General features: G+C 41.6%; 1 protein-coding gene across 1 annotated transcript in view; it reads right to left on the bottom strand.

Moving 5' to 3' along the window:
- Positions 1-27,946, bottom strand: part of LOC144685615 (uncharacterized) — a 449,474-nt gene that overhangs the window by 109,757 nt on the left and 311,771 nt on the right. The window contains exons 24-32 of the mRNA XM_078550317.1: positions 27,579-27,632; positions 17,282-17,389; positions 12,879-12,932; positions 10,206-10,259; positions 8,558-8,602; positions 6,815-6,868; positions 5,760-5,804; positions 3,464-3,517; positions 1,245-1,298 (exon numbers count right to left, since the gene is read on the bottom strand). Of these exons, the coding sequence (XP_078406443.1) occupies positions 1,245-1,298; positions 3,464-3,517; positions 5,760-5,804; positions 6,815-6,868; positions 8,558-8,602; positions 10,206-10,259; positions 12,879-12,932; positions 17,282-17,389; positions 27,579-27,632 (522 nt within the window). The remainder of the gene's footprint in view (positions 1-1,244; positions 1,299-3,463; positions 3,518-5,759; positions 5,805-6,814; positions 6,869-8,557; positions 8,603-10,205; positions 10,260-12,878; positions 12,933-17,281; positions 17,390-27,578; positions 27,633-27,946) is intronic.

Raw genomic sequence — 27,946 nt, 5'->3', positions numbered from 1 at the left:
CTAGGGGGATAACTTTCCCTGGTACATTCCCCATGGCAATGCCTTGACCAATCAGTGTTGACTTGCCTGGTTTGAATTCAAACAGCTTGGGGATAACTGTTCCCTGGTGTATTCTCCATGACAATGCCTCTACCAATCAGAGTCCATTTGCCAACCAATCAGCACTCTTTTCTCATGCATTTTAAATTGTTGTTCCTTTTGAAATTTGGTATTCTTGCGATTTTGTCCTGATGAGTGCAAGACAAAAAACTTCCACAACATTGCTCTTTTTTCAGCAATACTCAAGTTCTGTACTACCAAGTGCATATTTATCTTTGTAAAGTAACTCACAATTCTCAAGTTATTAGAAAGCATATGTTTTGTAGTATGCTATGCTCAGCCACATTAACTGGTCATTCACCTCATAATTGTTTGAGAGTTCTTACTTTAGGCCAAATGTTTGCTGCATTTGTCTACAGAACAACAGTGATTGGTAATTTAATTGAAATCATTGTTTGTGAAATGTTTTAGGACATTTGACAAATGTGATAACGTACTATATAAATACTGCTTTCTCTATCCATCTCTCATTCCATTGTCTTTCAACGAAATTACAATCTTCTTAAAACCTACTTTTTCCTTGCCTAATATCTCCTTAAGTGGCTCAGTGTCAAATCAGAACACACTCGATAAATTATAAAAGTTACCCTAGCCTAGCAATAATCAGCTGGAGAGAGAGAGAGAGACACAGCTACAGACCAACCTAGCAACAGTTAGTTTGTTCAAAGATGCAGCCTTGGAGACTAGACTTGAAGTCGTGCCAATGATATGTTCCAAAATATTATCAATGATAAGACACAGGCTTATGTGAACTGCTGACAATGTACAAAGGCCATTTTGTGGAGGTTGTGAAAATATATAATTTGTGCACTATGTATAAGCACGTGCTGAAGTCTATTCAGGATTAAGCAAGGGATTACCATATAAGGAAGCCACAAGAAAGCCACATGCCACGAGAAAGAATGTATGTCTACATTCAAGTCTATCTGTTAACAATATTCCACTTATAAATTGTTTCCTTTCCTGAAGCAAAAAAATTAGTGTTTGGAATCTCTCAGCATCAACTTACTTTCGTTACCACTCAAATGAACAAAAACTTCCTTGTCTATAATAACACCACAGTGCATCTCTTAATCCAATGAAATATTTGTGTCACGCTATTAATGGCAAGTTGTGCTAGTGTCTACAATTGTTGTTAAGCTTACCCTTTCTCCTCTTTGACCGGGAATTCCATCGAGCCCTGGGTGCCCTGGAGGACCCTGTGAGAAATGTTTTTTAAAAAATTGGATAAACACTTCCTATATTTGCTTTCGCAGAACATTTGCTGCACATAACACTCATATGACAATGGAGGGGTTGGATGACTGATAGTGAAAAGTTTAGCTGCAAAAGTCACAACAGCAAAATTGCATTGTCCATTATTGTCATTGGGAAAATTGAGGGGAGCATAAAAGACCAAGACTCATAGTGCAGGCTACTATCAAGTTTGCAAAGAAAACCTTGCAGATTGCTGTAGAAAGTGAAAACTGAGGGAGACTATCGGCAGAATTTCACCCATGTCGGGCAGGCTCGGCTGGGGTGGTTGGGAAGCTGACTGCGATTGGGGCCGGAAGGCAATTTCATGCTGGCGGGCCAATTAAGGCCCGTCCAGCATGGAACACAGCCGCAGTGCTCAACACTGCCTGTGCGGGGAGGGGAGGGTGTATGGGGGGGGGGGGGGGGTTAGTGTGAGTCTGGCAAGTGTGACCTTTGTGCATGCGAGAGTGCGCGTTTCATAATCTCCCTGAGGCACAGAGCTGCCTAAGGGAAATAAAGTGTTATATTAAAAAAATAAAGAAAATAAAAATGTAATGAAACATGTCCCCTCATCTGACTCTCTCACACAAGCAGGGACATGTTGTTAATTAAGTTTTAAAATTAAAAAAAAAAATTATTTGCTTTTGGAAACCTCATCCCGCTCGTGTAAAGGCCGCTTGGCCTTAGCGCCTGCCCACCAACCGTAAGGTGGGACTGGCAGCTAAAAATTCAAGTTAATTGATCATTTAATGGCCTTAACAGGGCTTTTAATTGTCGGTGGGCGCGCTGCCGACTTTGGCACATGCCCGCTGAACGAAATATTGTGCAACTGCACATTGATGTCGGGACGGTGTCCTGACATCAACGCGCGTCACTTTACGCTCAAGCAGGTCGGGCGCGCGCCTGCCCATCAAGCTAAAAATTTAACGTTATGAGTTTTTGTGATTCTATGAAAGAATAACACATTGAGGGGATATTGTAAGTTGTAATTTCAATGCAGTGAGCGTGCCCAGGGTAGGAAGAATATTACGTCAGCACATTTGCAACTTAGAATGAACAAGGGAAGGATGTTCTGAGGCACAATATCTATAATACCTTTGTTAAATACTATGTTGGATCTCATTGTCATTTTTTTACATTGAGGAATACTGAATTCAATTCTGCTGTCTCTCCTGAAACTTAGAGTGATCATCTCCTATTTAGCTATAAATTTGATCCAAACTTCTGATTTCATGTTAGTTCAGAAATTGATACTCTTACAATGCAGAAAATATATTCATGTACCCAGTTACTTGAAGATTTGTGCAGTTTAAAAAGTCTAAAAATATAGTTTTGCTCAGTGAGAATTGATCTTGCACCTAAAGGGGAAAGTTTTTCCTTTCACCAAAAAAAGGGACAATGCATATCTTTTCCATAATTCAAAATAGCTGAAATAGTAGGAATACAAGACTTTGAATATGATTGCATTAGCTGGCCATTAATAAACAAAGGAACGTTCTTCTGTTTCTCAATAGAAGAATTTAATGTCAACATCAGGAAACCACATTGGCCATGAATTATTTCAGGACTCTCTTCAGACTGCCCCAACAATGCTTGTTGCAAAACCAACTTCTAAAGGACATCCTCTATTGTATCAATTCCAGTTCCAAAGTCAGTTACTTGGCACCCAGTTGCCAAATGGAAGACCCTTATAGCCATCACTCAAAAATAAAACGATAATTTGCATTTATATAGCACCATTTACATATACTTACCAAGGTGCTTCACAGGATCGTTAATGGTCAACAATTGACAACGAGTCACACAAAGAAATAAAAGGGCAGGTGACCAACAGGTTTATTTAAAAGAGGCTTTAAGGAGTAACTTTGAGGAAGAAAAAGAAGTGGTCGGGTTTTGGAGGAGATTTCCAGAGCTTGGGGCCAAGGCAATTGAAGACGTAGCCACAAATGGTGGAGCAATGAAAATCAGGGCTTTATAAGTTTAACATTATGGGTTAGTCTGCCACCCAGTCATCTGAACAATGTGAAATGTTAAATGCCTTTGACGTGATCACATGTCGCACAACAACACAGGATTAAATAACAAACTCAAAGCAAGTCCTTCACTTTTGAGTGGTGGTTTTCCTTACAGGTGGTCCTGGAGGTCCATCAGTTCCTCGATCACCCCTTGTTCCTCTAAAGCCCTGCGAACATGAAAAAATGCTCCAGTGAGATTCAACAACTAACATAACATTCCTTATAGTTAAAAAAAAACAAGGTGCATTTTTGAATCCACATAATAACTTATTTGCATTAACATTTTGTATGAATAAGCCTTTTGTATGAATAAGTCAACAGCAGAATTGGGACACAAGTGGAACTGTTACTTGCACGGCTAAATAACCCGGTGAACCTTTAAGACTATTTATACAGGCATTTCCTCTCTTAAATGGAGTGTCATTGCTACTGTCTGCTGAGAACGTGTAAATTCATGCAATGTTGTACTGAGTGTAAAACAGCAAAATGTAACTGCTTCAGGGTCAACTGACACCTTTACAAGGGAGCTGGACTGATAAATGTTGAAAAGAGGGTATAAAAGTTACACAGGGATCACTGGAACTGTTTAGTTCTTTGCAAGGAGGGATAGAGATGGAAGTTAATGAGAGTGAATTTAACTGTCAGCTAATGGTCTCTAGCCTGAAAAACAGGTGGCCAGAAATCTCTTCAGGGAGTGGACCTCATCCAACCTAATAATGCCCAAGGCTTGTCTGGTGCAATTTTTAGCAGTGTCAGTACATCCCTCTGGTGGGATGTAGCTTATGTCTGGAAGTTGGAATCCTACACCAGTGATTAGACTCCAAATGCAATTTTCAGTGTCAAGTATAAGGAGTTTGTGCTGCACACATCCTGCCCATTTCCACCAAGCCTTCTGTGGACTAACCAATAGCTCTTAAGGGGACTGCTGGTTGATGCTCAGAAAATGATCCAGGAAGCTTTTAATTGTTTTTTTTTTGGTGGGCCTAGAAGGAGCAGCACCCTCTTAAGCCCCCCCTAAAAAGTTGAGCTCTGCTGGCCCAATTGAGGCCTTCCTGCTCCACCTCCAAAGGACCAGGGCCTAATGCTGGCATGAATGGGAGGTCGGAGCAACCTGCTTTGGGTTTAACTTGACATTTGACTCCAAAACTCCTTAAAATAAAAATGATGTGGCAGGGATATCTATGATAGGCTAATTACACATTGGCCTCTGACTGTCCTCATTTCTCACTTCAGAATTTTTATATTCTAGATGACCTTGTAGAAGTGTTTTTTTTCAAGTACCGGAACGTAGCAATTAGCTTTATGGGCAGAATATTACGATCCGTGTGTGGGCGCAAATGACGCGCAATGACGTCGGGCTGCCTGCCCACTGACAATTAGAAGGCCTATTAAGGCCATTAAGAAGCTAATTAAATTCAAATTTACGCTGTCCGTACAACCTAACGGTTGGCGGGCAGGCGAAAAGGCCAAGCGGCCCTTACATTTCTTACGAAACCTCATCCATGGGTGGGATGAGGTTTCCTAAAGCAAATAAACATCGAATAAAAAATTTATTTTTGAATTAAAAACAAGTCCCTGCTCATGTGACAGAGTCACATGAGGGGACATATTTTATGACAATTTTATTTCCTTTATTTTTTTTTTAAATGGCGCTTCATCATCCTGAGCTCCGTGTCTCAGAGAGATTGAAGCGCTCTTTTGCACACATGCGCGAACTGCGCACTAGGCCCACTTGCCCTCCTCCCCCGCCCGCACAGACAGCGCTCAGCGCTGCCACTCGCATTCCACAGTGGGCGGGCCTTAACTGACCCACCAGCGTGAAATCGCGGCGCAGAGCCAATTGCGGGCGGCGGTCAGCTTCCCGACTGCCCCTGCTTGCCCCCACCAAGGGCAAAATCCTGCTCAATGGATACAGAATCTCTTCAATCCATGCTCATTTACAATTCATCCCAAATTGTAGCAAAGGCTGCTTATTTATGTGTGTTTTTTTTCAAATGAAGCTCATTTCAAACTTCTGTGACCTCCTCATTGCACAGGTAGAGCTTAAAATAATTGTCGACGCATAAATGTCCAGTGTTGTTGGGTAACTAGATGCACATTTGCACCTGCAACCCCCTCAGCAAGATCCGAAGAGTGAAGAGCACAGTAATCTTCAGATAGACAGTCAATGAAGGCCGTGACAGAGAAATCCCCTAGTGACAGGGCTTTGAAGGATTGCCGGAAACCATGTAGCAAGTAGCCCACTATTCCACTGAGTGTCCGCAAAACCAATTCCAGAGAACCAATGACCTTATTAGGAATGAGAAGTGAGAGCACGAAAATGAAATCCAATATTCTTGTAAATTTCAGAGCAGAAAAGGATTAATACAGAAAGGATCATAAAATGGTAACTCGAATACAAATACTTACAGATGGTCCCTTCTTCCCAATTTCACCTGGACTGCCAGATGCACCCTGTGAGAGAAACCAAATATTAAAAGGGGATATTTTTCTTCATTGTTTAATGTGGTAAAGTACATGCAAATTCCCACCAATCACTTAAATGTTTTCACCAATATTAGCTGATAGTTGAATAAGGGACTTCACTTTGTGAATCACCTATTTAATTCACAGCACTTTCGACTGATTGCTGCACACAATACCTACATTTTACTGCTTAGTTAATCTACAGCCAATGCAAAAAAAAACTATTTGAATCTTAATGGATTTTGGCCGGCAACTGGTTCAGAACTGAAGTATTCAGATAGATATGTCCAATTTCAGGTCAAACCTATCAGGCCAGGTTCATTTTAGGTTTTTGAGTAAATATGCCAATGTTCGAAGATTTGGAAGCTGTCTGATAAAATAATTTAAACCTGAGCCTTGGGATAAAAATTTCATAGGATATAATCAGTCAGTTGGGATTCACTTGAAAGTGCTGAAACCTAATAATCAGGCACCATAATATTAAGAACTCGCTTACACGTCGAAGATAAACGCATATTCATCTGTCCCAATATTAGTCCCATCATGCACCCAAGTATCTAGGTAATGGACATTAATGTTGGGCATTTTGAAAATAATCAAAGATTTCCAGATGGAAAATCTCATAGAAGAAGAGGTCAATAGTCCACAGAACAAATGCTGTGTGTACCATTTAACATTGATCATACTAGCTGTAAAACATCTTATTACAGAATATCATTAACTCCACAACGTCTTCTCCAATTTGACTCCTTGAATCTGTTACTGGGTGCAGGAGGCCAACTGTAATTGTTGCAGGTTTCGAACACCCAATCATCCAGGCACTTTATGCCGTCTGGGCCTATGCCCACTCGGAGTGAAATTGGGAAGTCCCAAAATAAAAGGTTATAATTAACACAAAAAATCTTCTTTTCTTCCATGCCAAACGTTATAGCAAGTAAAGTTTAAATACAAAGAATGTAAAATGGTTGTAATCTGTATTAAAAGTACAGAATGGGAACCTGTGTACCAGGCTTTCCTTCAGGACCCCGTATTCCTTGTTGGCCCTTTAATCCCTGCAGAAATTAAAACATATTTTGAATGAAACTGTACAAAACAGAAGGACAAAACAATTAAAACGTACTAATGATAATGCCTTAAAATAGTTAAAAAGCCATCATCAGTAACCCTGAATTGTGGGGCAGAATTTTTAGGTCGGCGTGCGAGCGAGTGCCCAATCCGATCGGACGCAAAATCGCACGAGATGGCGTCAGGCAAGCGTCCTGATGTCATCCCGCGCTTGCGCGATATTTCGGTCAGCAGGCGCGCACAAAAGTTGGAAGCGCGCTCGCCGACAATTTAGAGGCCAATTGGTGTAATTAAAGTTGCAATTGTCTCTGATTTTTTGTGGTCTGGCCAACCTTACGGTTTGCAGATGGACAAATCGGCCAGGTGGACTTTGCATTTATCATGAAACCTCATCCAAGGGCGGGATTTAAAAATTTAATAAAAAATAAAAATCTATGGACAGCACTTTTATCATATATATGTTCAGGTGACTGATTGTGATGCTTGGGCATTTTTTTCCTGATTTTAAAACTTTGATTGTTTTCAAGTCTTCAGCTCCTTGAGGCAGCTCTCTGCCTTCAGGGAGCTTTCATTTAGCGCTCGCCCACGCCCACGTCAACGTCCGCCCTCCTCCCGCCCCCACCCCAGCAGTGCTGAGCATTTCAGTGCGCGCTTCATGCTGGCTGGCCATAAATAGTTCACCATGAACCATTTTGTGCTACTCCCCCAGGTTTCACCCCCATGTTCTTTCATAATGTTTGAAAGAAAAGCAAATGTGAACTTCCAAAACATGCTTTTGTAGCATGCTGGGGTTACACTGCAGCCAATGTGAACCCAAAATGGGGCGAGATAGTCTCCTAAAGAGGGTCTCATGCCCCTGAGCTTTAATGGACTCATTAGATGAACGAGGGTCTGATTCCAGAATTATTCTGCAGCTGTCACATTGGTGATCACTCCGAACTTCCTGTGCATCAATGTGAAAGAGGCAATAAGACAGAGGTGTTGGATTACAGACTGCGGGGTCAAATTTGTTAGTTTTATTCTAGGATGCCACCCAAATAATCCAATAAGTCTAGCCTGGAGGCCAGTTGAAAAAAAAAGTAAATACATTTGATTTGTCCAAAAGCCTTCCTGAAATCTTTGGTTAACCATGTGATAAATTGATCATATTGATGTCAGGGATTCTTACTGACTGTTTAAAGTGTGATTATAAAATTAAACTTTTGAACTGCAGTTTATGCAATTTTGTATGATCAGGGCTTTACAACATTTAAAATGATCAATAGGCTAGTTTCAAAATTATACTGGCGTTGGGTCAGTGATATTGCTATTGAAATGATTTATGCTAGATCTAGCTGGAAATCGGAATTAGATTAGTTCTACGATCAAGACAATAGTATTTTTCTTTTGTTATTGCAGCAATAAAATTGAGATTTTACTGTGTTGCATTCAAATTTATCTACTGTCAACAAACAACACACAATAGCATGGGGATGCTGTTGAATAGTTCTTTTAAAGAACCAGCACAAACACAATGGGCCGAGTAGCCTTCTACTGCATTGTAATGCTCTATGATTCTATGACCATTTTGACTTTATGCCATATTAAGCCATTACATTTAATGCTTGTGTGTCTGTCATACACACTCTCACGCACAAATAAATTTCAACCATGTAACTTTCAGTAAATTCACTTACTGTTGGCCCAGGCAATCCTACTAAGCCTCGCTGACCTACACGCCCCTGTTTTTAAAAAAATACATAAACATTTGAAGCAATTGATAAAAAAAACGACCAATGAGCATGACAAAATTGGTTCACTTCAGCAATATATTCTCAACTGCTGTATTCATTTTGGAAAACACTTTTTATTTTTAAAATAGAGGAGGTCTTGTGGTGCAGTGGTAGTGTCACTACCGCTGGGCTAGAAGCTCCGGGTTTAACATCAACACTTGTTGCCAAGGAAGGAGTGTTCGTGATGCAGCTCAACGGGCTGATAATCAGACTAGCAGCCTTTCCACTACCTCCCCACTATTCCCCAAAAGGGAAAAAAGTGTGTGAAGATGTGCCTAAAAAAATTCTTAAAATACCAGGGAAATAAAATGACTGCTTATAACTGAATGTTGTAAATGTAATAAAAAATATTTTTTCAGAGTTAGAATATTAAATTTGACAACAGAGAAGCTTCATGTAAATACATCAATCGAGGAGGTAGGTGAAAAGGCTCTTACCTCATGAACCCACCAAGCTCCCCCCCGCAATGAAACTGCTAGGTTACCCAATGCTCAGGAAACCAGGCTGACCAGAGTTAAAGTTGAAAAGTAGAATGACAATAAGGTTTATAGCCTCATTGTTATATTTAAAGTCCCACCCCACCTCCTTGGATTGGGTTTGCCACACGCCCAAGGGCTAGCCTCAGTTAATGCTGGAAATGTGAGGGTTCGAGACAGCTTCGGGCCAGAAAACAGGTTTTTCAGACTTAAACCATTCCCGCCACCAACCCGCACCCCACCCTCAAATCAAATGTTTTTTTAGGTTAAAGAATAGCCCTTTATTTCACTTTCTGTATCTGATCTGGCATTGAATTAAATACCCTGATACTTCCTATTTCAGACTCATGACTGCTCATTAACAATTCTTCTGTTTGATTGGTTAAAGAGATACAGAATGGTTGCCCTTTTCACACAGATTCCAGATGTTCTGAGAGGGTGCCATGCTGTTTGGCTGGCAGTAACTTGATGTGGAAAACCTCATCGAAAGTCTTTGAACAAGCGCAGGTCTAGCAAACAGCTGGTGCTATTCACTCACTGTTCACAGCAGAATCTGACCCGCTGATGACCCGTCATCAGAACATGAGTTATCAACCTGAAATGGTAACTCTCTTTTTCTCTCCACAGATGCTGCCAGACCTGAGTATTTCCAGCATTTTCTGTTTTTAATTTCTTTTTGTTCTTCTGGTAAATACGTCCCGGTTGTCTCCAAAATCAACATTTATGAGTAGACACAATATATTTGGAAAGATATCAATGCAGAATTTCTGTTGGGAATTTACTTAAATTCAACCAGGACGACAGTGGATTCTGCACTGATTGAGAATATCCATCTCATCACAAGAACAGCATCAATAGGACAAACATCAATGCAGGAGAATAAAGACCATGTGGGAAAGTGAGATCATAGGAGTTGATGGTGAAAAAAACTGTCTAACAAACCACTCTATGGAAAACAACAATAAAGGTTGTATACATTGTTCCGCATGTCCTTTTGATACAGTTCACATATAGGATTTTCTCCCTTCATATAATTGTTTCCCCTTTCAAAGCTTTTTCTTCAAATAAATACAAACCCTGTGTCCTCTGGGTCCTCGAATTCCTTTGGGGCCATCAGGTCCTCTGTATCCCTGAGATAGATAAAAAAAAAGAAAAGCAACAGTGCTTGGACAGTTTGTAAATTCCTTTTTACAAATGATGACTATCAATTTGAAGCATAATATCCAGAACAAATCGTATCGTTTTATTTGATGTAATTCATCCTCCTGTAATTTTAACTTGTTGAATGAGGAATTAGTAATTATTCTCTTGGTTGTTTAAGAGTGGAGAAAAAGGTAAGGGGCTAGAAAGAAGTACAGGGTTGAATTTGCTCCCATGTGATGGGAAATTGGACAAGTCTCTTCTCTGTGGTGGGCTTGGAGATCTGACAACTGAGGCCAGGCAGGCCTGCAGTACTTGTGAACTGATGAATCAGACTGATCCTTTGATGAGATCTGGAAGGGTAAACCTGTGGCTGCCAACACCATAACTGGAGGATAAACTAGCTCAACAAGCTTCTGTGTTGGTAAGCTACAATGCTTCAGCTTATTAAATTCCAGGGGTACCACTATTTACACAGGGGCCTCCCTAAGCATTGGTGTTTGCTGACCTGAACTCAAGTTCCCTAGAACAAAAAGCAAAACACTGCAGATACTGAAAATCTGAAATAATAGCAGAACACACTGGACACACTCAGCAAGTTGAGCAGCATCTGTGGAGGAGTGGAAAGCAGAGTTAATGCTTTAAGTCAACGTCTTCTGTCAGAACTGGTCAGAAAGATCTTTGACCTGAAACATTTACCCTTTCTCTCTCTACAGACGTTATCAGATCCATTGAGTATTTCCAGCATTTTCTGTTTTTATTTCTATGTTTTCTCAAGTGAATGTGGGGTGTCCTTATGGGGAGAGAGTTTGCACAGTATATCAGACAATTAAAATCAACATGGATTTCTTGAAACAAGACCATTACTGGCTTTTTAATCAATTCACTTGTTACACTAATTGACTCCTACACAGCCTTACAGTGAAACAAGCATGTATTTGTCAAAATAATAGCATCTAAATTGTAAAGTGAATCTGTTAAGATCATACTGCCAGAATGGGATTAAAAAAATAAAATAGGTAAAAATGCATTTCCTATAAAAGTGGGACAAATACTCAAATAATCCTCCAAATATTTAGTTATGTAGACATGATGAGTAGGATCACTAACTAAATATATGGGCCGTAACCTCTGAGCTCCCCAGTGTCAGATTGGAGTGCACCCAAAGATGCGCTGGGGAATCCCTCTCGGAACTTCACAGGAAAGGGTTTGCGCAGCAATTGCCCAGAAGCCCAAACTTCCTCTTAGCAATTGCCTTGTGCTGGGAACCATCCAAAAATGCAACTTAAATCACAAACATCGGATGATTACGACTGCGTTACATCAATAATTACACAGAAAAAGTTAGAAGAATTAAAACCTCTTCTAGCTCTGGGTAACTATTGTAAAGACCCAGACCAACCCCCCCCAGAAGACTCACCCCATGCTCCCGAATCCCCAGGGGACTCCCCCCCCCCCACCACAACACATCCCCGAGCCCCAGGAGACTCCAGCCACACCCAGACTAACCCCACCCCCACTGCAGGCCTGACCTGGCCCGACCCCTCTTGGCCCGACCTGCCCTGACTGCCCCCCATACCCAACCTAACCCTCCCCACCCCCCGCTGCAGGCCCAACCTGACACTGCCCCCCCGACCCAACCCAATCCCCCCACACCCCCGACCTCTAATGGCTCCCCCCGCCCCAAGGTCCGACCCCCACCCACGACCCAACAGCCCCCCAGCTTGCCGCAGGGCCAATCCCCTCCACACCACCTGACCCTGCCCGACCTGACCCAAGACCACCCTATCCGACCCTCCCCTGCCCCCAGATATCCGTCTACTCCCACGAGGTCCACCTCCACCCCCCCCAAATCCTAACCACTTACCTTTGGCACTTGCTTTCTTCCTGGCCTGTCAATTTCATTGGGACCTTTCAATTACCTGGTTTACAGCAGCTAGTGCCGTAAAAATGGGGGTGTGGTCTCCTTCACTTTGACTGAGCTGTACTGCCACACTGGGCCTCGAGAACAGCTGTGTTGCTTGGATCTCGCCCTGCCTGATTCAGAAGATTGGGCGAGACAGGCACGGAAGAAAATCCACGCAGGTAACTGGGCACAGAGTGGCGATCTGGCGCTGATTGTCACTCCGAGCAAGTTACGGCCCATTGATACATCAGACGGCCAGGGACAAGATTATTACACTGTTTAGTCATTCTTGGTCTTGTGTAAAGTTTCATGGCTTTTGAACAAAGCACCTTAGGGTTCTTGTAATCTACCTTGACCAATCAATACCCATTCATTCTAGCTAGATGTGGAGGTGAATTTCTATACGGATTGTCCTGCTCGTCTTCCATAACTTCAATGGAAACCCTGGAAAATTGGTGTAAGTAGCATTGACATGATTTGTCTGGGATTTCTTTGACTCTTCCACCTAAGTAATGGTGCACGAGCAGGAGAATCTCCACAGAAATTCATTTCAATCACCCTGTACAACAAACAGCAGAGCTGAACTCTGAAATCGTTTCTAATACAACATGGTCAGTAAAAACACAGACAAAGAGATTCTCATTGCTGATGATGATTGCACCAGTTCTTAACTAGAATTCAAATCAGACCTCTCCAGACTGACCTTGGATCCTACAGGTCCTTGCTGCCCTTGAAGTCCCAAGACTCCATCTTCACCCTGAAAAATTGTTTATAAATGGTGAATATTAAACAAATGACAAATCACATGCTGAGTTTTCTCCTGAAATGAGGAAATAATTATATTGTGCACAAGTGACGTGTCTTTTTAAAAATTTGTTCACGGGATGTGGGTGTGGCTGGCTAGGCCAGCATTTATTGCCCATCCCTAATTGCCGTCGAGAAGGTGGTGATGAACTGCCTTCTTGAGCCAATGCAATTCATGTGGTGTAGGTACATCCAAAGGATTTTGACCCAGTGACAGTGAAGGAACAGTGATATATTTCTAAATCAGGATGCTGAGTGGCTTGAAGGGGAACCTCCAGGCGGTGGTGCACCCGTCCGTCTGCTGCCCTTGTCCTTCTAGATGGTAGTGGTTGTGGGTTTGGAAGGTGTTGTCTAAGGCACTGTGTAAGGTGCTGTCTACAATTTGATCAAGTCTATCAGTGGGTTAGAGAGCATTTTGGGGTAAATCCTTCTAAATTCAATTTTTCCCCCAGAACCAGTTTTAGGTTGCCAATAACACTTCTTCTTTTTCTAAAAGGAGTCTACCAACGGGGGACCTACTCTCTCTTCTGATCCAAGGCCCAATTTTTCACAAAGGTGGAAGGGCTCCGTGCCTTAGCCAAAAGGGCGTCGGAGCCCGAAATTCAGAAGTTCCGCCCTAGTGTCCAGCATTTGCCATTTTCACCGGTAGGAGAGGAAGAGGGATGGGACGTATTTCACACATTTGCAGTTCATGGAGGCAGTGGCACATTTAAAAATTCAATTTTAGTCACCTAGGTTTCTGAAACACAACCTGTGAGATTTACAAATTTGATTGAAAGGTCTAAGCCTACCGAAGTTTTTAAGAGAGGTCAGATACTTTTTTGGAGAGGTCAGGTACCCCTTTTTGAGAGGTCCGGTACCCCTTTTGGAGCAGTCAGGTGCACTTTTGGAATTGTTAAGAGGAGGCATGAATGTGTGTAAAAAGTGGATAAGGTCTGTGGAACTGTCAAGCTGTCAAGTCATTTAAATCCCCTGCCTTTTAAATATTGAAAATAAAACAGCCTGCAGTTGAAAAAAAATGGTGCTTGGAATTTCAATAGATGTTTGTTGACATAAGCCTGAGTACTCTTGTTATACAATCTCAGCTTGACTATCACAGTGGGAGCCTGTAATTTCACAGTTTTATTGACAGGTCCAAATAGTCACAAAGAGATTAGCAGTCTTTGATGTAGGGCTATGAATACAAAACTTTGTTTTTATCAGGGATTAAATACTTGAAGGGATTTAAATGTATTGAATGGGCTTTTATCAATGAGAGTGGGTTACTTAATATAGCAATGTCTGTAATAGTTAATTACAAATTTAATTTATTTCACCTCAGCATGGCTTCTGAGCTCTGCCCAGGGTGGATACTGGGTGAGTTGGCATGGAAGGTGGAGGGGTTGGGCATAGGTTGGCATGAGTTGACACTAAGTTGCATAGAGGCTATAAGGGCTCTGTGGGTGAGTAGGGGAGCATGGCTTGGCATGGAGGGTATGAGGAACCATGCAGGTGGGCGGGGGGGAATAGTTTGACATGGAGGGTATGAAAGACCGGCAGGGGCGGGGTGGCAGCCATGAGTTGGCTTGGATGGGCAATGGGGAGTGCGTGGGGGTGGGGGTGGGGGGGATATGAGGGGTGAGAGCTAGAGGCTGTTTTTTGTTGTACTGTTATTATTACAATTGTGATGAAGTCTCGGAGCACCGAAGCAGGCCTTTTAAACAGCCCACCTCTGTACTCAACAGCCTGTGACTGCTTCTGCACTGTTTCTGGGCTCGACAGGCCTAAACCAGTTAGCATCCACCCCCCCCACCCCACCCACCCCAAAATGAAAATCCGCAGATAGGGTCAGTTTCTCCTAAATAGGGTTTGCGGAGTCGAAAAATTTCCTACTCTGTGTACCTGACTCGGGGAAAAAAGTTAGGGCCTAAATTTCTGAGCAGCAAGAATTGGGAAATAAATTGAATGTGACATTATGAACAGTTGGGTTTAGGAAGATCGGAACATGAGCGCTCAAACCAGTTCTACCATTCAATGAGATCACAGTTGATCTGTGACCTAACCCACCTTTGCCCCATATCCCTTGAGACTTTTGGTTAACAAAGGAAATTCTCAATTTTAAAATTACCATTTTCATAAGAGAGTTCTAAACTTCCATCACCCTTTGCATACAGAAGTGTTTCCTAATTTCAGTCCTGAAAGGTCTGCATCTAATTTTTAGATTATACCCTCTTATTCTAGACTTGCCAGGATAAATAGTTAATTTCTATCCACCCCATCCATTCCCCTTAATATCTAGGATGTTTCCATCAAATCACCCCTTAACCTTCTAAATTCCAGGGAATGCAACCCTAGTTTGTCTAATCCATCCTCGTAATTTATCCCTTGGAGTTCAGGTAGCATTCTGGTGAATCTATGCTGCCTTCCCTCCGAGGCTAATGTATCTTTACATGTGGAGAGATGGTGGCGTAATGGTAATATCGCTGTGCTAGTAACCCAGAGATGCAGGCTGATGTTCTGGAAACACAGGTTCAGATCTCCCCATGACAGCTAATGGAATTCAAATGCAGTTAATAAATCTGAATTAGAAAAGCTTGTTTCAGTTATGTTGACCATGAAACCACTGTCAATTGTTGTAAAAACCCATCTGGTTCACTGATGCCTTTTAGTGAAGGAAATCTGCTCTCCTTACCTGCACTGGCTTACACGTGACTCCAGACCCACAGCAGTGTGGTTGACTCTTAACTGCCCTCTGGGATGGTGTGGCAAGCCACTCAGTTCATGGGCAATTAGAAATGGGCAACAAATGCTGACCTTGCCAGTATACACCCACATCCCATGAAGGCATTTTCAAAACATTCTCCCCAAGCATATAGTATGTCAGAACATTACACTGAAAATTTTTTAAATTGTATCACAATTAAATAAAAAACAGTAAGCTACTGATCATAATTGACATCTGTTTGAGCTAAAATTTGTCCAACTGAACTGGATTGATTTAACCTTCCATCTTCACTCACACATTTTGAGATTAAATTTCTGAAAGTGGTTACCCAATTTTTCACCAGAATTGAACTTCTCTGTTTTTAAATCTAAAAGTTATCTGCATAAATGGAAGTTTGGTTGTGTGAAATCAAATGTATAAGTAGCCAGAAACTTCTATTCTAATTCTTTAACTTTACAAAACGCAACACCACAAGGGGGTTACTGTGGCACATTAGCACTGCCCCTACCGCTGGGCTAGAAGCTCTAGGTTCAAATCTTCCTTCAGGACTTGATGGCCACAGAAGGTGTGTTCTTAATGTGGTCAAACAGGCTGATTCTCAGCTTATAAATCCCTCCAATACACCTGGTGGCAGGCAGTAAGAGCAGAAGAGTTTCCTGGTCAGCCATATTGCAGAAGGCAACAGCAAACCATGGCATTACTTTGCCAAGTATAATTATGGACCAATCCAATGGAAGTCCATGGTCACCAATGCCCTCCTAGGGCATGGTACCTGAAGGAGGAGGAATGTGCCAACACAGAAATTAAGTACTACAGCTGTACTACACTACACATGTATTAACCTTTGCAAAAGCATTGACAAGAGAGAATTGGAACATTTTTGCAGTTCTGTAAAAGATATTATGTAAAAATTCTGAATTACTGAAGGTTTACTGGAGCAGAAAATACCATTTTGTAGAATTCATTTCACCATCCACTCACTGTGTGTGCTTCCGAACTATATAGTACAATGACTTTGTTGCAAAATAAAATATAACATTTGAGATTTGATTTGTTCTTAATGAGGAGACGGCATAACAACTATAACATATACATTTGCCTAAACAGGGAAAAAAAACTTTTAAGTTAATAGTCAATCATGTTAAGTATAAAAAGGTTTTTCTTCACAAGATAATTATGGATGAAGTAGACGATTTGACCCATCTGAGTTTGTCCATCTTTCATTGAGAAACTCGATTGAAGGCCCAACTCGTAGTACAGGACACATGTTGCAATGAATAAGAGAAATTACGTGATTAAGTAATGGATAGATGTCAGTATGTTTGGGTTTTAAATGTCTACTCATTGGAGGATAAAGGGAAGCTTAATGAGGCAAACAGTTCCAAAGTTTTGAGGCCTTCAGAAAAAATTAGAGTCGGAGAGTAGCACAATCATTCCTGATTTCAAATCAGTGAAGCTGTAAGCAGAATGAAGAATGCTCTTTACAATATGAAAATAAAAAGTGAAAGTTACACAGATTCTAATGCCTGCAAAATAAAAAAGAAGAAAAATAAAGGATTTCAATCTTTGTCCATGTTCAAGTTCCCTGAGGTACTCACTTCAGGTCCGGGTAGTCCAAGCTGTCCCTTATGCCCAGGGATTCCAGGAATTCCAGTTGGCCCTCTTGGACCCGAGAATCCTCTTTTACCAGGTAGTCCAGGTGGCCCCTAAAATAATAAAATTCATAGTTCATAAATCAGATTATTCAATTGTTTCCTTTCTTGGCTAAATATGCAAAGTAAATTATTTGAAATGCTGCATGTTTCTGTATTAACTAATATTGCCGTGTCAGTTTAAACTTTCTTTCCTCTCAGGTTCCAACATGCAAATTCTAAAACTCAGTCGGGGAGGGGGGGCAGGCGCGAACCCGATCCGCGGCCCCAATTGGGCACCTCTGTGCCTCAGGGAAATTAGGTTAAGGTTTAAATATTTAAATAAAGAAAAGAAAATATTTTAAGACATGCCCCCTCATGTGATAGTGTCACATGAGCTAGGACATGTCAATGAATTTTTAAAAGAAATTTTATTTTAATTCATAAACCCTTCATGAAATCTCATCCCGCCCATGGATGAGGTTTCATGAAAAATGTGAAGGATGCCTGGGCTCTTTGCCTGCCCGCCAGCCTTAAGGTTGGACAGGCAGCATTCTTAATGACTTTAATTACCTTCTTAATGGTCTTAATAGGCCTTTGGCAGTTCAGCGGGTGCGCAGCCAACGAATGAAAATCTAAATGACGCCCGCCCGATGTCACCACGTGTCATTTTAAGTGTCCCCGACCTGAAAATTCTTCCCAGTGGTTCTAGTTGGGTGCCACCTGACATTCATACTTCTTGCAATGTGAGACCTTTACTACATATTATTTTAAAATATACTAATGTGACTGTCTCAGTTCATCTCATGCAATCCACTCTTTAGTGTAAAATATAATCCTTAGAATGATAAAAAGGGACTATATCCCAAATTTTCGTGCCAGAGCTGAAACAATCATCAATCTCCAATTTTTCATATGTCTATATCTGCTCTACCTCATTACTGTGAATTTCTAGCCTGTGTTATTGCTAGTTCAAATTATACCCATTGACCACTTTTTCTCTGGCTTCACCTAAAAGGTTAACTCACAGGACAGGATTTTGCCCTTGGCGAGGGTGCTTGGCCGGGGTGGGTGGGGGCAGTTGGGAAGCCGACCGCCACCCGCGATTGCTCTGCACCGCGCTTTCACGCAGGCGGGGGGGAGGAGGGCGAGCGCGGAGCTGCCTCAGGGAGATTGAAGCGCTGTGTAAAAAAAAAATGAAGAGAATAAAAGTTTAATAAAACATATCCCCTCGTGTGACTCTGTCACATAGAAATTAGCAGCAGGAGTAGGCCATTCGGCCCTTCGAGCCTGCTCCGCCATTTATTATGATCATGGCTGATCATCCAACTCAATAGCCTGCTACCGCTTTCTCCCCATATCCTTTGATCCCTTTCGCCCCAGGAACGATATCTAACTCCTTCTTGAAAACATACAATGTTTTGGTCTCAACTACTTTCTGTGGTAGCGAATTCCACAGGCTCACCACTCTCTGGGTGAAGAAATTTCTCCTCATCTCAGTCCTAAATGGTCTGCCCCGTATCCTCAGACTGTGACCCCTGGTTCTGGTGCTGTTTATTAACTTCTTTAATTGTGGAGTCCCAATCCTTCAGATTTTATTAATTGCTGGAGGTTAAAGATATAAAAGTGTAAATTACTTTCTTCTTTCAATTTTTAAAATCTTCTCTCTTGTAATTCCATCTTTCTTTCCTTCTCTATAGCGCTTTCTGTATCTGAGTTAACACTGAATTCCATATTTTAACTGACACTTCTTGGCTCAGACTCTGTGCTGCTCAGTAACGATTCTTCAATCTGGTTAGTTAAGGAGATACACAGTTGTTTACCTTGTGCACACAGGTCAGAGATGCCCTGTAGAAGGTGCTGCACTTCTTGGCTCTCTAATTCACAGTAAATTCCCATGCAAACTCCTCACAGAAAGTCTGTGGGCAAGTGCAAATGTATGTTGCTCAGAGCAAAATCCAGCCCATAAGTTTTACAAACATACGAATTAGGAGCGGGAGTAGGCTACTCAGCCCCTCAAGCCTGCTCCGCCATTTGATACGATCATGGCTGATCTGATTGCGGCCTCAACTCCACTTTCCTGTCTACCCCCTATACCATTTGATTCCCTTGTCAATCAATGATCTATCTAACTTAGCCTGAAAAATATTCAATCATTTTGTCTCCACTGCTCTCTGGGGAATCGAATTCCTCAGACCAATGACCCTAAGAGAAAAGGTATTCTCACCACTGTCTTAAATGGGAGACCCCTTATTTTTAAACTGGGTCCCCTAGTTTCAGTCTTTCTAACAAAGGGGAACAACCTCTCAGCGTTCATCCCGTCAATTCCCCTCAGTATTTTATGTTTCAATAAGATCACCTCTCATCCTACTAAACTCAAATGGATACCGGCCCAACCTGTCTAACCTTTCTTCATAAGATAACCCCTTCATCCCAGGAATCAGTCAAGTGAACCTTCGCTGAATTACTTCTAATGCTATTATATCCTTTCTCAAGTAAGGAGACCAAAGCTGTACACAATGCTCCAGAGGTGGTTTCACCAACGCCCTATACAATTGTAGGTAAACTTCCCTACTTTCATATCCCATTCACCTTGAAAAAACATCAACATTCCATTTGCCTTCCAAATCACTTGCTGTACCATGCATATTTACTTTTTGTGATTCATGATCATTGAATGTCGCCCCTTGATATTCAATGGCATTAGTGTCATGGAATCCCTTACTATCAACATCCTGGGGGTTACAATTGACCAGAAAATGAATTGGACCAGCCATATAAATACTGTGGCTACAAGAGCAGGTCAGAGGCTAGGAATTCTGTAGCGAGTAACTCACCTCCTTACTCCCCAAAGCCTGTCCACCATCTACAAGGCACAAGTCAGGTGTGTGATGGAATACTCTCCATTTGCCTGGGTGAGTGCAGCGCCAACAACACTTAAGAAGCTTGACACCATCCAGGACAAAACAGCCCACTTGATCGGTACCCCATCTACAAACATTCACTCCCTCCACCAGCGACGCACAGTAGCAGCAGTGTTATGCCATCTACAAGATGCACTGCAGGAACTCAAAAAGACTCCTTCGACAGCATCTTCCAAACCCAAGACCACTGCCATCTAGAAGGACAAAGGCAGCAGACACATAGGAACACCATCATCTGGAAGTTCCCCTCCAAGCCACTCACCATCCTGACTTGGAAATATATCACCGTTCCTTCACTGTCACTGGGTCAAAATCCTGGAACTCCCTAACAGCACTGTGGGTGTACCTACGCCACATGGACTGCAGCAGTTCAAGGAGGCAGCTCACTACCATCTTCTCAAGGGCAATTAGGGGTGGGGAAGGAAAAAGTTAAAGGAGTTCAATTGCTAATTATTAGTTAACAACCTATGTACCTATTTGGTTGTATAAAAGGGATAACAGGTGAGACAAGTTTGTTGGTAGAGTTTTATACATGAAAAGTAAAACTCTGTTTGAAGAAGCCAGTCTTGGTCTCAGTCTTTATTGCCAAACAGCTATTGGACCTTAATAGTGGTAGCAGAGGATTGTTGCTGCTTGTAAGTAAAAGATTGGAAACTAGGCTAAGCTTTCTTCAGACAAAAGACTGTATTTGGAGTTAACTTTGAGAAGAATGGTTTGGAGTAACTTTGGAGAATGGCTGAATCAAAATGTAGAATTTTGGGGTATGATTTCCCGCCGATGTTTTCTGAGAGTGAACCCTCTGAGCAATGGAAGAATGAAGTAACTATGTGGACACTGGTTACGTCCTTGCCGAAGAAAAAACAAGGAATGGCCCTGGCACTTCCGTTACCACACAAAAGCAAAATAAGATGCAAAGTATTTTCGGAGTTGGAGCCTGAGCATTTTAACATGGATAACACTTTTGAAACATTATTAGATTTTATGGATAAGATCTACCAGGAGGATGGCTTATTAAGTGCTTATGAAGCATCGTCAGATTTTGACAAATTTAGAAAGGTGGAGGGTAGTTCCATAGAAGATTACATAGCGGAATTCGGTAGACTATATGTAAGATTGCAAAAGTTCTGTCTAGAAATTCCCCAACAGTGCTGGCATTTAAGTTACCAGGCTGTGCCAGAGTATCAAATATGGACAGGCTTCTAGTTCTGCCAGGAGTTAAATTTGCAGAAAGACACAAACTGCTAGAACAGATGTCAGAAGCTCTAAACAAATTCCTTGGAAAACATTCCTTTCCAGCAGCATTCATGGTGCAAATGAGCCATTTGGTGGTAAGGCAGAAAATGGAGGATATAATGTTAATGGGACGGCAAGATCGTTTAGAAACAGGACGCAGGCGTCCGTACAGAAGGAGATTTGTAACTAGAAACAATGAGGACAGAAACACCTTTGACAATTATGGCAGGAGGACAGAATTAGGGAATTACGACAAAAGAATGAACCTCAGAAACACCCAGGGTGCGGTCAATCGGCGTTTTAGATGCAATTCAAAAATATCATTATGCAATGAACTGTCCTAAACGATATAATAAGGTGTTTGAAATTAAACAGGAAACCGAAGACTTAGAAGAAGATGGAGATATTGACCAAACAGAGGGCATTGTATTAGTTACAAAAAGTTTCAGCACGGTGATGAATGTCTTGGTTGCAGAGTCCTTCAACTACGTGGTGCTAGATAGCGGATGCACGTCTACTGTGTGTGGAATAAACTGGTTAAAATGCTACCTGGACTCCTTAAATGACAAGGACCGAAATAAGGTTAAAGAATTTGAGAGTTCAACCAGTTTTAGATTTGGAGATGATAATACCCTAAAATCTTTAAAAAGGATAGTGATTCCCTGTAAGATAGCTGGAGTCAATCATTTCATCAGCACGGATGTAGCGTCTACCAAAGTACCATTACTGTTGAGCAGACCATTGATGAATAAAGCTCAAATGAAGCTGGACATGGAAAATGACAAGGCCATTGCTTTTGGATTTGGGTTTACAATTTACACAATCTGGACACTACTGTATTCCTTTAATGAAGCCTAACTTTTCTACTAAAGAAGTTAAAGAATTATTAGCGTCAGGGGATAGGAATTTGGAAGACAAAAAGCAAATTGTTAAAATTGCATCGGCAGTTTGCCCACCCCTCTTCGCTAAGATTAAAAATGTTGCTAAGAGATGGAGAGTACGCTAAACTTATAGAGGAGATAAGTGATAGATGTGATATATGTAAGAAATACAGAGGGACACCGTCATAGCTGATAGTGAGTCTACCCTTAGTGAGAGATTTCAATGAAGTTGTGGCAATGGTATAAAGGTGTGGGATAAAGAAAAGAACATTTTTATTTTACATTTCGTAGATTTGGCAACAAGGTTGAGCCAGCCGACAGTCATATACAGTAAAGAAAAGAAAATAATTGTGGATCAGGTAATGGAGAAGTGGATAGGGACTGGATTGGGACCATCAGCGTAATTCCTCACTGATAATGCGGGGTGGGTTTACTAACGACGAGTTCTGGGATATGTGCGAAAACATGAATATTGATTGTCAAAAATACAGCAGCAGGAAGCCCCTTTAGTAACAGAGTGTGTGAAAGGAATCACGCGGTGATAGATGAGATGCTTTGTAAAATATTGGCAGACAGACCAAGCTGTAAATTAACATTAGCTCTAGCATGGACTGTCCATGCCAAAAATTCACTGCAGATGGTTGGGGGCTACAGTCCATATCAATTGGTTTTTGGCAGAAACCCAAAAATTCCTTCAGCCCTGAGTGATTATCCCCCAGCTTGGGAGGGAACTACGATTAGCTCTACCTTTTCTGAGAATTTAAATGCACTACACACGGGTAGAAGGGCGTTCCTTAAAGTTGAAGTTTCCGAAAGAATTTGGTATTCTCTAAGACACAATGTGCGACCATTGGAAACTATTATCAATCAGGGAGATATGGTACACTATAAAAGACAAGGACTTAGCGAGTGGAAAGGCCCGGTAAAGATTACAGGTAAAGATGGTAAAACAGGCATTTTACGACATGGGAACCAGACCATTCGGGTAGACTCATCAAGGTTAGTCGGCGTGGGCTACAAATTTGCGGGTTCAGAAAGTGTTGTAGGAGGGGATGAGGAACCGAGTACTTCTCATACCCCTATGTTGCATGGTTGAGGACAGGTAGCTGAAGTTGACAGGGTATCTGAAGATGGAGATAGTAATTCGGATGAACAAGATGAGGCAATTTGTCCCAGAGGACAACTGCCGAGAGCTGGCACTAAAGTTACATACTCGCCAGAAGGGGCCAGTCAATGGCGGGATGCGACAATTGTAGGTAGAGCATGGAGGGCCACTGGAAAATATAAAAACTAGTTAAATGTATGAGATGAAGAGCAGGAGGTTAGGCCAATAGATTGGGAACATGAAGTACAAAAATAGAAGGCACAGAAACATGGTGAGTCTGGGAGTGAACTTGTCTCCAGGAAGAGATCGCGAACTGTTGAAAGAACGTCTATAAATGGGAGGGAGAGGTCAAGCAGTGACGTTCCAGACTATGATAGAAGGCAGGACAGAGGGCAGAGATTAACAAGGTCAAGGAATATGGCACAGCTGGTAATGCTACAAGAGCAGAAGCCCATGTGATAGAGGAATCTTAGTAGCTTCAAACAAATTAGACGATAAATTAATAAAGCATGCCAAACAGCAAGAACTACATAGTTGGAAAGAATTTGGGGTGTACACAGAGCTGCCAGATTAGGGGACAACCAGCTCTGTCTCATATGCACAGAAAAGGTGCTTCCTGATGGGACTTATATAAAGCTAAAACCAGGCTAGTGGCGTAAGGTTTTGAAGAAAAATTTGGTGACCGGGGTATAAGAATAGATTTACCTACAGCGAGAAAAGTTATGCTGAAGATCTTTTTGACTCTATTAGCTACAAATGCCTGGGAATGTTATTCCATTGATATTAAAGCTGCAGGGACATCAACTTTAAAAGGAAGGTTTTTCTTCGTCCACCGAAAGAGACGCCAAATGCAGAAGGGACTACCTGAGAGCTAAATAAATAAATGATGCCTCCAGAATTTGGTATTTCTCAGTGAGGTCAGTTTTGTTAAAGTTGGGCTGTCTTCAGTTGGAAGCAGACCCGGCAATCTTTCATTGGCGCCATGCAGGCATCTTTATGATGCATGTAGATGATTTTTTGTGCAGTGGTAGTAGAGAATTTGAAATGGTTGTCACTAATGGGCTCAGAATGGAGTTTAATATTGGAAGTCAGGCTTCTGGTGCATTTAAATACATTGGATTGGAAATCAGGCAGAGCGGATCACACGTCCTTTTACATCAGCAATCCTACTTAGAGAACATCAATCCCATTACAATTAGTCATGGTAGGGTCTCCCAGAAAGATACAGCGACTTCTGAAACGGAAAAAGAGGAACTCAAAAGTCTAATTGGGCAACTCAATCAGCTAGGCAAACTAACAAGGCTGGACATCAGGTTTGACGTTTTGGAATTAAGCACTAAAATGAGTGATCCCAACGGTGAAGAAATCATTCAGGCAAACAAAACGCTGACAAAATTAAAAATGGAACAGTGGCCAGGATTTTTCCTACGCTGGGCGGAAGCGGGCAGGGGGCGGAGCCAATCGCCGCCCACGGTCGGCTCCACGCCACCATTTTACACAGGTGGGCCAATTAAAGCCCACCCACCCAGCGTAACGCATGGCCAGTAGCGCTCAATGCTAGCTGTGTGGGTGGGGGGAGGAGGGAGAGTCGGGGCCTGCGCTCTTTCGCGCACGCACACAAAAGAACGCTTCAATCGCCCTGAGGCACGGAGCTGCCTCAGGGAGACTCAATGCATAATAAACTCATGACAGAATCGAATTAAAAATTTATTCAAATGACATGTTCCCTCATGTGACTGTGTCACATGAGTTGGGACATGTTTGTAAAGGTGGGAAAATTTATTTAGTTATTCTATAAAAGCTTCAGGAAACCTCATCCCGCTCATGGATGAGGTTTCCTGAAAAACACAAAGGTGGCTTGGGCTTTTCCCCTGCCTGCCAACCTTAAAGTTGGATGGGCAGCATTCTTAATTAGTTTCTTAACGGCCTTAATAGGCCTTTAACATTTTGGCGGGCACACTGGCGCGCAATGACGTAGGGACGCATGCCTAACATTACCATGTGTCATTTTACGTGTCAGCGTGTTGGGCCCTCCCCGGCATGCCAACTGGAAGATTCTGCCCAGTGTGTTTTGAAATTCCCACCTTTGGGTGATCTTAGAAAAATGAAACTGCTTGTGTTTAGTGATGCATCTTATGCAAATCTATGTGATGGATTTACGAATGCAGGATGACTTATAATATTTCTCATGGGGGATAAAGGCAAATGCTGCCCCTTGGCATGGGAATCTAAAAAGATACGAAGTGTTGTAAAAAGGACGTTGGCAGCAGAGACTCTCGCCCTAGGCAGTAGATATGGCATTCTTTATATCTAAGATACTGGCAGAAATTTTAAATGGGCAAGGGTATTCAGGAACGGTACCTATCGAATGTCTTATAGATAATAAGTCACTTCGGGAAAATGTTCACTCTACAAAGTGCGTCAACGAGAAGAGATTGCAAATTGACATTGCAAGCTTAAAATAGATGCTCGAGAATAAGGAAATTGCCAAGATCAAATGGATAGATAGCAGCTACCAACTATCTGACTGCTTCACCAAAAGAGGAGCGAGCTCCAAGACGCTATTAAAGATCCTCAAAGAGGGACATCTTTTCCTTTAAGAAAACAAAAGAAGAATACTCCTTTTGTGTGGACATATCTATAGGTGTGTTCCTTTTCTTTAAGGAGGGAATAAGGTAAATTTATTGAATGGAAAATATATATTGATTTTTTTTTTTGTGATTATTTAAACTTAAGAATTACTTTCTTTTTAAGAAGAGGGGAATCTGTTGGGGAAGGAAAAAGTTAAAGGAGTTCAATTGCTAATTATTACTTAACAACCGAAGTACCATTTGGTTCTATAAAAGGGATAACAGCTGAGACAAGTTTGTTGGTAGCGTTTTCTGCACTAAAAGTAAAACTCTGTTTGAAGAGGCCAGACTTGGTCTCAGTCTTTATTGCCAAACAGCTATTGGGCCTTAACAATTAGGGATGGGCAATAAATACTAGCCTAGCCAGCAATGTCCACATCCCGTGAAAGAATAAAAAAAATGTACCAGGACACCCAGATCCCTCTGTACCACACAGTTTTGTAATCTTCTTCCAAGTAAATAATATACTGCTTTCCTATTCTTCCTGCCAAAGTGGATGAGTTTGCATTTTTCCACATTACACTCCATCTGCCAATTTTTTGCCATGTCACTTCACTTAGCTAAATCCCCTTCAAGACTATCTTTATGTCATCCTTACAAGTTTCTTTTCTGCCTACCTTTTGGTCATCAGCAAATTTAGCAACCTTACATTTGGTCCCTACATCCAAGTCATTTATATAGATTGTAAACAGTTGAGGCCCTAGCACTGACCCCTGCGACACTCCACTGGTTACTGCTTGCCATCCTGAAAATGATCCTCTACTCTACTCTGCTTCCTGTTAGCCAACCAACTTTCTATCCATGTTAAGTTTCCCTTCACACCATGAACTCTTATTTGGTGTAGTAACCTTTGTGGCACCTTATCAAAAGCCTTTTTAAAATTCAAGTACACCACCTCCACACGTTCCCCTTTATCCACATTACTTGTTACTTCCTCAAAGAACACTAATAAATTAGCCGAACATGATTTCTCTTTCTCAAAACCATTTTGACTCTGCCTAATTGCATTAAGATTTTCTAAGTTCCCTGCTATAACTTTCTTATTAATAAATTCCAGCATTTTCACTATGACAAATATCAGGCTAACTGGTCTGTAGTTACCCACTTTCTGTCTCCTTCCTCTCTTGAATAGAAGAGTTACATTTGCTATTTTCCAATCTGATGGAACCTTTCCAGAATCAAGAAAATTTAGGAAAATCTGAAACCAGTGCATCCACTCTCTCCTCAGCCACTTCTTTTATGACCCTAGGATGTAGTCCATCAGGTCCTGGTGGCTTGTTAGCCTTTAGATTGAATAATTTTCTCAATACCCTTTCCTGCTGATTGTAATTGTTTTCAGCTCCTCCTTCACTTTCACCTCTTGCTTTACAAGTATTTTTGAGATGTTATTTGTGTCTTCCACAGTGAAGACAGAAGGCATTTGTGTGCAAATAACATTAAGCAAAAAAAAGTTTGATTTCTCAAGGAAAGAATTAACCTCCTGATACGTACAGAATCCCCTCTTTCTCCAGGGTCCCCTTGCGCACCATCTGATGCTCTTGACCCCTGTCAAAGTATCAAAGCCAGAGGTGAGGAATTTCAAATAACATGAACAAATCTGGATTCAAACATCAGGTGCATGTCAGCTTTCTTTAGGAGACAAGCATTCTTGACATTAAGGCAAGTGATTTTTCCTTTCAGTGAAACAGAAAAACATTATACTTGATTAAATTACATATGCATACTCCAGAATTACTTTAACCAACATTCCAAGATTTCGGGCTTTCACCTGTAACAAATTGAAAAATAAGAGTTTCAATATTTTAAGAAGATTTGGTATAATTATACTCTCAGGTTACTAACTGCTGGGCTTCATCACT

This window comes from Cetorhinus maximus, chromosome 10, assembly GCF_964194155.1.
Source record: "Cetorhinus maximus chromosome 10, sCetMax3.hap1.1, whole genome shotgun sequence".
NCBI classification, from domain to species: domain Eukaryota; kingdom Metazoa; phylum Chordata; class Chondrichthyes; order Lamniformes; family Cetorhinidae; genus Cetorhinus; species Cetorhinus maximus.
Note: the sequence above shows the minus strand (reverse complement) of the source record. Positions and strands in the feature narration are given on the sequence as shown.